The 15,348-nt window shown below is 42.0% G+C and overlaps 1 protein-coding gene across 3 annotated transcripts in view; it reads right to left on the reverse strand.

The window, feature by feature from the left end:
- The window catches only part of ZFYVE26 (zinc finger FYVE-type containing 26), a 67,342-nt gene that overhangs the window by 38,080 nt on the left and 13,914 nt on the right, over window positions 1-15,348 (reverse strand). The window contains exons 10-19 of one of the 3 annotated variants that reach the window (XM_017499381.2): window positions 14,014-14,217; window positions 12,073-12,681; window positions 11,735-11,818; window positions 8,252-8,320; window positions 7,838-7,989; window positions 4,873-5,074; window positions 3,640-3,903; window positions 1,294-1,413; window positions 1,041-1,205; window positions 244-462 (exon numbers count right to left, since the gene is read on the reverse strand). In XM_017499381.2, coding sequence (XP_017354870.1) covers window positions 244-462; window positions 1,041-1,205; window positions 1,294-1,413; window positions 3,640-3,903; window positions 4,873-5,074; window positions 7,838-7,989; window positions 8,252-8,320; window positions 11,735-11,818; window positions 12,073-12,681; window positions 14,014-14,217 — 2,088 coding nt within the window. The remainder of the gene's footprint in view (window positions 1-243; window positions 463-1,040; window positions 1,206-1,293; window positions 1,414-3,639; window positions 3,904-4,872; window positions 5,075-7,837; window positions 7,990-8,251; window positions 8,321-11,734; window positions 11,819-12,072; window positions 12,682-14,013; window positions 14,218-15,348) is intronic. The other 2 variants (XM_037728731.1, XM_017499391.2) reach the window with 2 other exon arrangements.

Raw genomic sequence — 15,348 nt, forward strand, 5'->3', positions numbered from 1 at the left:
GCAGAGGTTGCAGTGAGCCGAGATTACACCACTGCACTCCAGCCTGGGCAACAGAGAAAGACACTGTCTCAAAAAAAAAAAAAAAAAAAAAGTCAGAGATTAATAAGCGAGGAAGACCTTACAAATCTAGTGTTCTTGGTTGCTGCTGTTACCTAGAGCCTTTTAAATGTACATCTTTTCTCTTCCTTGCCCTGAATGCTAGAAGTCCTGCCATAAATCTATTGCCTCTTTCTTGCTACCTACCAGGCTCAGAGCTCAAACTTCGAAGGAGAACTGCAGCAAGCGTGCTGCAGTAACTGAAGAAGGTACCCAAATAGTCCATCTGCCTGCTGCCTGCTGGGGTCTGTTCGCCCAGGTTCTTCTGGAGAAGCTGAGTCTGGATCTGCACAGGGTGGGCCTCTGCTTCTGAAGCTTTCTGGGCTGCCTGTTCCACCAGGGAAGAGAGTGGAGGAGTCCTGGGCTCTGAGAGGAGTATGGCAGGAGAAAGAACACAGCCTTCAGTCTGTGCGTCCAGCTCTGGGTCAATTTCTGACTGGATATGTGAACTGGGCCTACTATACACTGCCTGGGGCATCTGACAGCTGCCTGGGCCCTACATTTACAAGGCAAATATAAATTTGTAAGTCAGTCACTTAGACAAGTGATTCTCAGCCAGGAAGAGCTTTGAGTCTGGAGTGTATAAAATTACTATGGGGTGTATAGTTCTATTTTTACCCTTGTTTCTGGGGTAGAACAGCTTAATGAAGAACATAGCCAGCTTTTGGGGAAGGGTTCATCAATATTTACTGAGCACCTGCTAGCTGTATTTCTCATTCATTGTGAGAAAAATGTATTAGCTAATGCAGTGTTCACCATACTTGAGAGGTGGGAAAACAGGTGAAGTGAAGTTATGAGACACTGAGACATGACCTGGCTAACTAAAGAGCTGATGGAGCCCAGGTCTGGGGTCCCAAGCTTCTGTGCCAAAGTGCTTTGTCACTCTCAGCTATTTCCTTTCCCCAGTTCAGCTCTTATCTGTTCCTGAGCAGACAGCCTTGTACCTGGCAGCTCTAGTGCCTCTCTCAGTGACTGAAGGACCTGATCTAGCTGCTGGGAGAGGGCGGTGTGGCTGGCAACACAGTCCTCAGTTAGGCTGGGCCAGCACATCTGAAGCAGTTCAGTGATGCTGCACCGTAGAGGGCCTCCTCCCTTTTCTTCCACACTCTCTAGGGAAAGCAAATGAGAAAGAAAAAGTGAAGTCTGCTGCTGACCTAATGTTCCAAATCCAGAAGAAAAGAGAAAAAAGAAACTCACCTGATTTAGTTTGACCGGCTGTCATAAGCAAGTAATTGAGAATCTTACTGATTTGCTGAAGAACAACTGGAAAACCTCGAATGCCATCGGCAATTAGGAGTACGTGGTCTATCCGTCGACCTGGAAATAGATGAAAAAAGAAGGAATGCAAAAAAAAAAAAAAGACATTGAGGTATTTTCAGAGATTGACACTCAGTCCTGTATGTAGCTGTGGAATTTTATCCTCTTCAATATTAAGGAGGAAATATATGCTGTGCCATTTGGGGTGACAACCAGTATACTTCGCTAATTTCATGCCTGAGATTCTAGGACCGCCTCTGGCAAGATGCCTCAGCTGTCAACAACATCAGCAGATTCAGAATCTCCAGCACTCCTATGGAATTGCTGTCCCAAGCCAAATGGATTTGCCATGGTACTGCCCTAAGCTGTGAACTTGGGCGGAGATCATATGTCTTCTTTAATTGCTTTAAGTGGTATCTTGACATTCCAACTAGACTATAAACAACTTTATGAACACAGATTATGCTTTATATCTCTCCTATACTCCCATATACTTGGGATAATCTGGAAATACAGTGGTCACTAAATTAATCCCCAAATCGGTGTATTGAAGAGATATTTGCACTCCCATGTTTGTTGCAGTACTGTTCATAATAGCCAAGATTTTGAAGCAACCTAAGTGTTCATCAGCAGATGAATGGATAAAGAAAATGTGGTACCTATACACAATGGAGTACTATTCAGCCATAAAAAAGAATGAGATATAATCATCAACAACATGGATAGAACTGAAGATCATTGTGTTAAGCGAAATAAGCCAGGCACAGAAGGACAAACATGACATGTTCTCATTTATGTGTGGGATCCAAAACTCAAAACAACTGAATTCATGGGGATAGAGAATAGAAGGATGGTTACCAGAGGCTGGGAAGGTAGTATTTGGGGGGATGGTGTAGTGGGGGATGATGGAGATGGTTAATGGGTATAAAAAATAGAGGCCAGGTGTGGTGGCTCACACCTGTAATCCCAGCACTTTGGGAGGCCAAGGTGGGTGGGTGGTGAAACCCATCTCTACTAAAAACATAAAAATTAGCTGGGCGTGGTGGCACATGCCTGTCATTCTAGCTACTCGGGAGGCTGAGACAGGAGAATCACCTGAACCCAGGAGACAGAGACTGCAGTGAGCTGAGATCATGCCACTGCATTCCAGCCTGGGTGACAGAGTGAGACTCTGTCTCAAAAAAAAAAAAAAAAAAAGTTAGAAACAATGAATAAGACCTAATATTTAATATGACAACATGGGGACTATAGTGACTAATTCAATTGCACATTTAAAAATAGCTGGAAGAGTATAACTAGCTTGTTTGTAACACAAAGGATAAATGCTTGAGTGGATGGATACCCAATTTTCCATGATATGACTGTTACTCATTGCATGTCTGTACCAAAAAATCTCAAATACCATATAAATATATACGCCAAATATGTACTCACACAAATTAAGAAAACAAGACTTCCTTATGGATTGACATGAAACTGTTTCAGTGATTAAGAGCTTGAAAAATATTTTATTTTAGGATGTAAGTATTAGATGAGGGGAAGGGCGGATTATTGGACAAAAACAGCATTGTATACACCGTATACTTTCTTTGAAGGACTATGTAAACATTAAAGGACATTTTAACTGACAGCTCAGAGGTGATTTGGAGGGGTGCATAGAAGAGTTAAATAGTGGGCTTGATGCTGCTATCCTTAGAACATCTGCTTGCAAGGTTGGCCCTTGGCTGGCACTGTGGACTTGACTGGTAAGAAGTTTCCTATGCTGATATAAAACTTTCCCTAAGTGACAGTAGCTCAATGGGCCTAAAAACTTTGTACGATGTGATTTATGCTGAGCACCTGCTTTTCTTTTGGGAATCTGGAATTTGCTACATGCTAAGCAGAGAGTGTTTTCATCACTAGTCCTCAAAAAAAACACCTCGGGTCTTGGGTCTCTCTAATGAGCTTCCCTATAGACAATACCTTGCAACTGCTGGTACAACTCATTGCTGGAGGAATAAGCATGTCCTGTGTGACTCCACAGGGAGAGGACTCTCGGAAGCTTGGACCTGGTTTCCTTCAGATTTTATCCTATGAGCCTTTTACTTTGCTGATTTCTCTTTGTATCCATTTGCTGAAATAAATCTTAGCTCTATGACTGTATCTGATTGGATGTGATGAAATTTCATAATCCATTTGCCATGTGCTTCTTCCAATAACTGCTTTCTTCCTGGACAATTTACCAAGACTCTCAGAAACCCATCTCATTTGAGAATGAAGGGATATAGTTAAACACAGCACACTCACCCCGCCTTTCAAGGCTACTGTTCAAACGCCGTTCGGCCGTCTCCAAAAGCTGCTTGCAGGTTTTCCAGAGCTGGCATTGAGAGCAAGCTAGGTCAAACGCAGCCATGGCAGGGGGACTGAGGTCTTCCAGAACCTCTCTCAGGGGAGCAGTGGGCTCCATCAGAGCTGTGTTTATCCAAAAGTCCTCCTGGAGCGTGGGGATGGGCTCTCCAGAGGTGCTGAGCAGCTTGTCGGTCACATCAGAGATAGAGTAAAACACCATTCCTGGCCATCAAGCAGTGAAATAAAAAGCAAGGGGTTAAAATGATTCTCACTACAACTTTTATTAGGCAAAGTAGCTATTTAAAAAATGTTCATCTGCACAGGGTACCTTCTATGTATATTAGTACTATCATTATGGCCCATGCTTGTGGATTCAAAACAGTAGCACGAAAGGAAGACCAAGAGAAACTCTGAGTGGTCCAGATGAAGGAGGGCTTCTTCCAAATGGGGTCTCAAAGTAGGTTCAGAAAGAATGAGGTAGATGTGTGTGTGCTAATCAGAAAAGATCTCTAGACCACATCACTAAAAAGCAAGGTAGATTGTAGCATTGTCCTAAGAGCCTATTTATATTAAAAGCAGAAAGGATGTATATATGTTCTTGTGAATAGGCAAAGAAAATTTCTGGGATAATATACAGGGAGCAATATGTGATGGTACCTTGGTATGTAGAGCCTAGGTCAGTAAGAGTTGTGAAAATGTGAAAGATGATTCCAGCTTCAAGAAATAATGAAAGGATGGGCTCTTTTGCAGTGCATCCAAGGTTGGGAAATTGAGACCTGTGAATTCTAGGACTTATATTTTAATATCCAACTTCACTTTATAGAACAGTAAAATAATATGCTTTATCCCTGAATAATTACATGGGAAGGAAATAAACTCCTAACCATTTCCTGAAGCCAGAGACAGTGGCCATCAAAACACAGGTTAAAAATGGTGTTCATAGGCTTCAGTTTATGTCATATAGGATAAGCTTCATGCAGTAGGTCGAGTGGTGGTGTGTGAGCAGCCTGGGCAGGGAAGTTGGGCGCAGCTGGAAAACTGGATGGATAGAGTTTGCTGTTTTTCAAGGCAGCTGTCCTGTATTGAATTTCTGCTCATTCTCATGAGCAGCCTAGGATTCTGGTGGTTTCTCCCTTTTTCCCCCCCTTCCCGGCTACCTCATCATTTATAGTGTTAGCAGGGAGGCCTGACCTGCTGCCGCAGCGCTGCCAATGGCCTGTAGAGTTGAGCGGCCACTGCCAGTTCTCCGAATGGTGTTGCTACCCCCATCTGTGTTCTGGTTTTCAATCTTGTGCTCTACTTGGGCCAGCTCTTGGATCACTTCCTGGTAGCGCTCCATGAACATCAGTTCCCCTGAACTGGGTGAGGACTTCAGGTTGAATGTGAACAGCACCTGTCATGGGAAAGGGAGAGTGTGGGCCCTGGAGGTCCCACTGATTTAGGGAATGTCCATAGACAGGAGATCTTGCCAACCATTAGACTGTGGCCCTAAGATGTATTTGTGCTTTGTAGGGTCAGAAGAGCACTGAATGTTAGAAGAGCAGGTCAACTATAAAAAATAATTCAGAAAAGAAAACCTCCAAAGCCTCAGTAGAAAATAGGCAAAAGCTGTGGACAATTTCAGAGAAAATATATATGACTAGAATATCAATGAGAAAATATTTTTTCCCTTATCAGCAATCTAGGAATTTAAGTAACAATACCATTTGGCATGTATCACAATAACAAAGTGCAAAAACAAATCTTTAGGAGCTGGTGTAACATTGTCACAACTTTTTTGACAAGCAGTTTGGCAATCTATAAAGCTTTCAAAGTGTTTCTATCTTTTGACTCAATAATTTTTATGAGGATCTTTCTTAAGAAAATAATTCAAAAGGCTTAATGCCTAAACGTAATCACCTTGGCACTATATATTACAACTATTACAAGGTTAAAAATTATCTAAATCTTGAGCAACAGGGAAATGATTAAATGCATCTACTTGATTAGACTATCGTAAGGTCACTAAAATCAAGGTTAAGAGACAAATGCTCATATCATAATATAAAAATGCATGATATAAAGTTTTAGATTTGAAATAATCCCAGCCATAGAAAAGTCATATATATTTTGGAGAAATATTGGCCAAAAAATTAAATTTTTAATATTGGTTGTTTCATACTATAGGGTTAAAAATAATTTTATTTTCTTGTTAATATTTTGTTATTTTCTTATATATACAACTTATTCTGTCTGTATTCAGGTCAAAAAAGAAAGTTTTTATTTAAAAAAAAAAAAAAGACCATGGCCCAAGGAAAAAAGAAGTAGAGGACATTTAGGGGTAAAATATCATGGGACTCCTAGTTAAATTCCTCTGGATTTGAGCATTAGAAAGGCTGGGGAGGGGGCGGTCGTGGTGGCTCATGCCTGTAATCCCAGCACTTCGGGAGGCTGAGGCGGGCAAATTACATGAGGTCAGGAATTCGAAACCAGCCTGGCCAACATGGTGAAAATTCGTCTCTACTAAAAGCATAAAATTTAGCCAGGCATGGTGGTGTGCATCTATAATCCCAGCTACTCAGGAGGCTGAGACGGGAAAATCGCTTGATCCCAGGAGGCCAAGGTTGCAGTGAGCTGAGATAGAGCCACTGGACTTCAGCCTGGGTGACGAGTAAGACTCTGCCAAAAAAAAAAAAAAAAAAAAAAGAAAGGCTGGGGCTGGGGAGGGTCCTGTCCTCCTTCAAGGATCATAATTATCATTATCATTAAAGTATAAGATCTAAAATGATCAGAGAAGTAAAAATTGTCCTATCACCTAGAGTTCCCTAGATTTATTCCTCAACAACTGAACTCAGGTGAAATAACTATTCTGACCTACATATTAAGTAGCTAAATTACCAAATACTTTACTAACAGTAAAAGTATCATTAATATACCAAGAGAGTTTTAAAAATTAGAAGAGTAGTGTTTTATGCTATTAAGTTTAATCAATAGAGGATTTTTCATATTCCTTACAGTTAGAACATAATCCTCTTAACGTCCCCATCAGGTAGAAAAAGTAGTTATTACATTTAACTCCAATTTTCAAATGAGTATATCAAAGCTCAGAGAGGTTCAGAGAATTTCTGACTACCACTCCTGTGCTATTTTCTCTCTACAATACAAATATTCTAGTCTGTTAATTGAACTGGCATTTTATGGGCACAGTGGTTCATGCCTGTAATCCCAGCACTTTGGGAGTCTGACGTGGGTGGATCACCTGATGTCAGGAGTTAGAGACCAGCCTGACCAAAATAGTGAAACCTCATCCCTACTAAAAATACAAAAATTAACTGGACATGGTAGCAAATGCCTGTAATCCCAGCTACTTGGGAGGCTGAGGCAGGAGAATCGGTTGAACCTGGGAGAGGGAGGTTGCAGCGAGCTGAGATGGCGCCATTGCACTCCAGCAGCCTGTGTGACAAGAGCAAAACTCGGTCCCACCTCCTCCCCCAAAAAAGAAAAGGAAATTGTCTGTATTGTAATTTTTTAACTAGATAAAAACATGGGCTGGACGTGGTGGCTCATGCCTGTAATCCTTGCACTTTGGGAGGCTGAAACAGGTGAATCACTTGAGGTCAGGAGTTTGAGACAAGCCTGGCCAACATGGTAAAACCCTGTCTCTACTAAAAATACAACAATTAGCCTGGTGCTGTGGTGGGTGCCTGTAACCATAGCTACTCAGGGGGCTTAAGCAGGAGAATCATTTGAACCTGGGAGGTGGAGGTTGCAGTGAGTAGAAATCATGCCACTGCACTCCAGCCTAGGCAACAGAGCAAGACTCCATCTCAAACAACTCAAAAAAAACAAACAAACAAACAAAAAAAAACCCTGTATACGTTCAAAGGAGTCAAGCAGATAAACAAAAGTTTCTATGTTTTTAAGTGGTGGGAGTGTGGCTGAATATTTTCTTTTACCTTTTTAAAACACTGCTTATGTTAGGAACCACAAACAATTCAGTATCTTTCAATCCACCCTGCTGAAGCCTGGGCCTGGGCATATGGAAACCCCTTCCTGCTTCTTCTGCTCGATGTGGACCCCTGAGTGCTCCCAGGTGGCCCTGGTTGCACATGCCCCAAGCCTTACCTGATACTAAGTCAGTTAAGGTATCGCAAGGTATGACCTAGGCTCCCCTCACCTGACGGGCTTCTGTGAAGTTCCCTCGAAGGATGCAGGATGCCAGCAGTGACTCAGGTGGGGAGAACATCATGGGGATGAGTGAACTTTGAGGATGGGGGTACAATCTGCTGTCCAGCTCATTCTGCCCAGACACGGTGCTCAGACTTCCCTCTGTTGGGACACATGAATGTGTGGGGCCAGAGAAGCAAGAGAATTGAGGAAATGCTATATTGCTGTCACCTCCCACCAAACTTTTATCTCCTCAATGTCTATCTGTAAAAGGTCTGTAAATAGGTCTTAATTTTTCCTCAAATGAAGGGCAAACCTATGCTATTATCTTTGAATATAAGATGTAAATGCCAATTACCTTGCTTGGTAACTCACTATCAGGGCAAAGCTGCTCAAAATTGGCAGCTGGTGGAAATCTGCATACCTGATGTACTTGTGCTCAGCTCACTACTTGTACTTTCCAGAGATGGGCTGGAACCTTTGTCTCGGCCATCTACAGGTATTGGGAAGAAAAGAGAAAGTCAATCATCAGCTCCTTATAGAGTGGGAAGCATGACGTTGGCTTGAAAGCCAAGATCTGGGTAGTTAGAGACAGAGGACAATGATTACTATGACACCTGCTGCTTTTTCTAAAGCAAAACAAAAACTCCTACAGACCACAGGCAAAGGGTGGGCTTAATACGGCAACAGGGTTCACTTGGGTAGTAGCCTATACCAGTAGTTCCCAACCTGTGGGTCTCAAAGCCATAGGAACTTTCAAGTAATTTTTAGGAGTCAGTGATTGGCACCTGCTCAGTAAGCACTGGCAGTATTCTGAAAAAATAAAAGCACAACTGTTATAACCAGGAAGTAGTAAGGACACAATATTTCCTGACATAGAAAAAGGTGTCCTCATACTTGAAAAAGTAGAAAACTGGCTGGGTGTGGTCGCTTACACCCACCTGTAATCTCTGCACTTGGGGAGGCAATTGCAGCAAGACAGCTTAAGCCCAGGGGTTTGAGACCAACCTGGGCAATATAGCAAGACCTTGTCCACACAAAAAATTAAAAACAAACCACTTGGGCAAGGTGGCATGCACCTGTAGTGCCAGCTGCTCAGGAAGCTGCGGCAGGAAGGATTGTTTGAGCCCAGGGTTCAAGGTTACAGTGAGCTATGATCGTGCCATTGCACCTCAGCCTGAGAGACAGAGCAAGACCCTATCTCTATTAAAAAAATGTAGGAAACCAAAGAATAAGACCTGGCTGGCTGAAGGCCGTAATATTCAAAGTCTCAGAGAAAAAGGTTCTTCTCTTCTCAACACCACGTTTTCTAATGTGCTAGAGCTTTCTAACAGAGGCTCACTATTCCTTAGCATGGTCATTTGAGGGGCTGTCTCAGCCTAATACAAGGGAGTCCCCTCAGTTCACTGTCTGGGTTGCCCTTTAGAAGGAACAGCTGTAGGAAAGAGACGGTGGGTTGTGCATTCTTGGGCTGAAGGGGTCGAGTGGATGCAAATTCTGCCTTCTGACCCAAACTGATTAATGTAGCAGCTTGAGGGACTTAGCAACTCAACCCTGAAGGTTTCTCTCATGGCATCCTCCATCCTACCCAGTATGCTCACCTTTCATGTTGCCACTTAGCTAGAGCCCACTCATTCTCTGGAGCTTGGTTCAAGAGTCAACTCCTTCATAAAACCTGTTGCCCTGACATCTGCAGGTCATGTTGATGTCCCCTTTTAAGACATGTCTGTTTTCAGGCAGGGCCTCAGGTCACTTTAAACTTTTCACGTTTAATGTCTAAGCAGGTACATTACAAATTGTTTGAAGTTTAAGGCCCAGTTTTTGCCTCATTTACTGCCCTCAAGATACCTAGTATTGTTTAGCCCACAGGAAATCCTCATGAATTTCTTTCAATTTTTAAAAGATCAACACCAAAAACTATAACAAAACTTGATTCTCTAAAAATTTAGTACTCCTGCATAGTGTGCCTATATTAAACTTCTCAAAGAAAAGCCCATAAGCAGAATAAAAAGACAAAATAGAGAAAAATATCATAGCACATGAAGACAAAGTATTTTCCTTAATGTATGAAGAGCTTTCTACAATTCGACAAGAAAGAAATTCCTAAAAGAAAAATGGACCTTAGACACTAGCCAGTTTACAGAAAAATATAAATAGCCAATAAATATGCGAAAAGACATTCAATCTCAAACTAAAAAAAAAACAAAAACAAAAACAAAAACTACTAAAGCAAGGAAACATCATTATTTTATCACCCATATTGGTGAAGGTTTAAAAAAATCTAATACAACTGACTGATGAGAGTATGTGCAAATAGGTAAACACATATAGCTTGCAGAACTATAAATCATAGGAGAGAAGGATGGAGAGAGGGTGGTTAATCAATACAAAATCAGAGCTAGATAGGGAACAGTTCTGCTGTTCTGTAGCACTGCAGGATGAATATGGTTAACTACAATCTATTATATATTCTCAAAAAGCTAGAAAAAAAGGATTTTTTTTTTTTTTTTTGAGATGGAGTCTCACTCTGTTACCCAGACTGGAGTACAGTGGCACGATCTTAGCTCACTGCAACCTCTGCCTCATAGGTTCAAGAGATTCTCCTGCCTCAGCCTCCTGAGCTCAGCATCCGCCACCACACTCAGCTAACGTTTGTATTTTTAGTTGAGACAGGGATTCACTATGTTGGCCAGGCTGGTCTTGAACTACTTACACAAGTGATCCATCTGCCTTGGCCTCCCAGAATGCTGGGATTACTGGTGTGAGCCACAGTGCCTGGCCGAAGAAAGGATTTTGAATGTTCACAACACAAGGAAATGACAAATGTTAGAGGCGGTGGATACAATATTACTCCAATTTGGTCATTACACATTTTATAAACATATTGAAATATCACTGTGTATCCCATAAATATGTACAATTATTATACGACAACTAAAAATAAAAAGGCAGCTGCGCACAGTGGCCCATGCCTGTAATTCTAACACTTTGGGAAGCCAAGATGAGTGGATCACTTGAGGTCAGGAGTTCAAGATCAGCTTGGCCAACACTGCAAAACCCCATTGCTACTAAAAATACAAACATAAGCTGGGCACGGTGGTGCGCACCTGTAATCCCAGCTACTCAGGAGGCTGAGGCATGAGAATTGCTTGAACCCAAGAGGCAGAGGTTGTAGTAAGCTCAGATCATGCCACTGTACTCCAGCCTGGGCAACAGAGCAAGATGACATCTTCAAAAAAAAAAGAAAAGAAAAGAAAAAGTAAAAGGGAAAAAATAATAAGACCTACTTCATAGTATTGTGAGGATTAAATAAGTTAGCAATTATAAGGAATGTAGAGCAGCATCTGGCATATAATGACACTTAATATTAACTCATAGAAAAAAATATATATTGGTCTACCTTATTTTTAAGGCAACTGGGTAATATCTATCTGTATTTTATATCCACATACCTCTGACCCAGTAATTCTGCTGCTAGGAGCTTATGCACAGACATGTACAAGGTTGTTTACTACGGGACTGTTTATAATAGTAAAAAACTTAAATGTCCATGAACAGGGTGTTTTTGACAATGGAACACTAAGGAGTATTTAAAATGGTAAATGAAAAAAGTTCTCAATTTATAGTATATCAGTATATATAAAAAGATATAATTGAAAAAATCAAGCTGCAGTTCTCAATATATAGTATAATGCATGTGTATATATAAAAGAATATACATGTTTGTACTGCATGGAAAATTTCTGGAAGGATACATAGGAAACTATTAATAAGGGTTACCTTGGGGGAGTGGGAATAGGATAATTTTACACTTGTTGTCTTTGACCATGTGCTGTTTCTTAAAGAATATTAGACAAGTAACATTACAACACTTGCCTAGTGCATGGGAATGAGCTCTTGAGATTACCTGCCTGGCTCCTTCTTGTCCGACGACCCCGGCGGAGACTGGGGTGCCGTAGGGCAGGCCGGTATCTTCGGGAAGGTTGCTCCTCTGAAAGAGCAAACCCAATGGGACATACAGGAGAATGATCAACTTTGATTTGGACCCCTCTTGGTGTAACAGGTAGGGGAAGGTTTGCACTGGGCTCTGAGACATGGAGCATACCCCAGTGTTCTGACGCTGGTTGCCATGGTGATATGTCCTGAGTTATGGGGTGACTCCCATGTACTCCTAGCTCTCTCCCACATTCCTGCGATCTTTCTCTCTCCCCACCTTCTGGTCCCACCAGTTCATCCTCCTCTCACCTGAACGACGGTTGCTTGTCACCACCTTGTATCTCCACTGGGCCTCAGAGAGAACCTTGGAAAGTCGATGCAGGCGGCTCTGCAGTCCATCTCTGCTTCCTGAACAGCTCTGACCTTCTTGCTTTGGCTTCTCAGGGAGGTTGCGGCTGCTGATCTCATCCAGTTTTTCTTGGAGAAGCCTGAGGAAGGCCCCTATTGCAAATTCATCAGCCAGAAATCCACTGATACCACTAGTAAAGTGCTTTAAGTCCAAAAAGCTGTGCCTATGAGGCCCTGGGTAACTGCCTTTTGGCTCTGCCTTCAAACGGCTTGGCACTGTATAAGCAAGGCTCTTTGGGATTCCCAGGGAACCCCATTCTGACTTCCTTTCAGGATGTGCTATGTGCTGAGGGCTCTCTGATGGGGACCTCAAACCTGCGGGGCTTTTCCCCTCAATGTCATCGTCCTCAGCATAGTCCTCAGGCAAGTGAGGCTCTGGGTGAAGATCAGCAGAGGTGATGAGAAGCAATGAGAAGATGTTTTCTAGAAGCTCCAGGCACAAAGAGTCAGGAATACTGCACAGATACTGTTGACACTTGGCCAGGCAAGTTGAGAAGAGATTTACAGCACCTACAAAAACATGTACAAGAGAAGAGGCCAGAGAAAGAGAAGACAGAGAATGCAAACGTTAGAAACATTACCTCCCAGAGTCAAAGATTCTCACAGCTTTAGCTCATTTATTTATTTAATTCCAAAGGAACTGAGGTAACAGTGAGAAGTCTAAGAGAGACTTCTTAGGCTGTCTCTTCATGATTTGCAGAAAGATTTTGCTATTCTAAAAGTACAGCTGGCTAGGCATGTAGCTAATGCCTGTAATCCCAGCACTTAGGGAGGGTGAGGCAGGCAGATCACTTGAGCTCAGGAGTTTGAGACCAGGCCTGGCCAACATGGTAAAACCCTGTCTCTACTAAAATACAAAAATTAACCAGGCATGGTGGCAGGTGCCTGTAATCCCAGCTACTTGGGAGGCCAAGACAGGAGAATCGCTTGAACCCAGGAGGCGGAGGTTGCAGTGAGCTGAAATCACGCCACTGCACTCTAGCCTGGGCGACGGAGTGAGACTCTGTCTCAAAGAAAAAAAAAAAAAAGTACAGCTTACGGAAAACTCATTATTTTGTATCTGCTTTGTAAATATTACATTGTTCCTCATCCCTGATAAGAACTCCATATTTCACTTCCAGGAATGAAGGTAGCAGGCAGGCCCTTTACTCTTCAATTCCATTTCCACTTATTTTTACACTAAAGGTGATCGTGGCTATGTAGCTCTCTTAAGAAATCCTCAGTAGGCAAAAATGACCATGCTAAGAGGTAAAGGTCTATTCCAAAGCTCGAAGAGAGGGAAAAATGATCACTAGTCACAGAAGGCAAGTTAAGGAATTGTCAATTATTAAGAAAAATGAGAGAGGATAAGATGATTAGGTTGGTACTTTTCACATTGTAGGCTGTGACCTCTGAAATCACTTTAGAAGGCTACGTTTTAAAAGATCAAATAGGAAAGAAAAATAATCCGGAGTGTGCTCTATGAAGTAAGCATTGTTTTTAAAACTTTGTTTCAGTTTATAGATCATATATACACACATACATATGCAAACACACAAAGTTTTTACCTTGGTGCAAACTGGAGGAGGATGTAAAACGCCTACCGTGAAATTAGTTTTTTAAAAAAGCAATTGAAAACACCCCACTAGGTGATCAGATGCTGTTAAAGCTTAGGCAATCACTTGCTTTTCCCATGTCCCTTTGATTTACATAGGCAGATAGATGGATGAGACTATTCCTGGGTGAAATAAAATTAAGACCATCACCCCACTCCCAATCTTGGTGGGAGAGAGTCAATACATAAAGCCCCTACTGGCATAGGTTGTTACCAGCTTATGTCAGGGATGGAGGGAAGTGCTGTACCTGGGGAGGAAAGAGAGTCATTCACTTGCTCTGCAGCTGAAGCCAGGTCCTCACAGATGCTGTCTTTGCAGTCCTGGCACTGAGAGTGCTGATGTGAGTTCACACAGAGGGCATAGATGGCATACTTCATGGCACAGAAGCCCTGGTAGAGTGTCAGGTTCTGAGACTGGCTCAGGTGCTCAGGGACTGCAGCATCAACTGCATCTGAATTACAGAGAGAAACAGGCTTAACTTAAGAGTTAATCCCTTCATGCTGCAAGTATGGGTGAAGCAAAGAGATGCTGTGCTGCACTTAGAGGTCCACCTGTAGGTTCTTACCCTCTCTCCTTTCTGTTGGTCTGACTAGAGCTTTCCCTCTAGTCAGTATCAACTTTCAGTTCCCTGCACTTCCTTTCCCCCATCAGCTCCCTTCTACATATCTCATGACTTCTACATGGCATTATTGCCCAGGGCCAGGACTTGCACCTAAGAGTCAGTGCCTCCTTAAATTTTGTACCTTAAATATCTCTCTTGCCTCACCTTAGTTACAGCCTTATTATTGCCTCATTTTGCCTTTTCCAAGTTCAAGTTCCAAGTATGCCCCAGTGGGTCCAGGGATCAGATTTAAAATACTGTATTCCTTTGGAGAGCCTGTATACTTGCATGCAGGAGCAGAGTTCCTATTCCTATAGGAAATCTGCTAAACAAGCTGCCTCTCTTTCCAGAAAAAACGTGGAATCTAATAACACTGGTTCTCCAATTAGTAGCAGGTCCTTTTGAAAAGTAAAGCAACATCCAGGCTGCGAAACCTCGACTGCCATTTAAGAAAGTTTGTGTCTCCCAAAGATAAGTGTCTCTGACCTGTGTGGTAGGTTGTGACTATACAATGATACGTTTCTTAGGAACAAAAAGAAACATATACATTCCACAATGTATACATGCATCAACACATCACAGTTGTATTCCCAAAACAGATGCAATTATTATTAGTCAATTAAAAATAGGGTAACAGTATGTGGGGTGTGGTGATAAGTGCCTATAGTCCTACCTATTAGGAAGACCGAGACAAGAGGATCATTTGACCCCAGGAGATTAAGACTAGCTTGGGCAACATAGCAAGACTCCTTCTCAAAAAGAAACAAATGAACAAAAAAACCATGGTGAGAATTCATTTGAGAGAGGAGAGAAATAAGACAAAACTTAAAAAGGAAGAGCTTTTTAATGGGGTCTTGAATGTAAGCAAAGGTCTTAGGTTAAAAAAAAGGCTTTATTCCTGTTTCAGACAAGTCTTTCTTCTTCTTTTTTTTTTTTTTTTTTTTTTTTTTGTGATCAGTTGGCTAAAATTAAATAAGAATT

This window comes from Cebus imitator, unplaced genomic scaffold, assembly GCF_001604975.1.
Source record: "Cebus imitator isolate Cc_AM_T3 unplaced genomic scaffold, Cebus_imitator-1.0 Scaffold13, whole genome shotgun sequence".
NCBI classification, from domain to species: Eukaryota; Metazoa; Chordata; class Mammalia; order Primates; family Cebidae; genus Cebus; species Cebus imitator.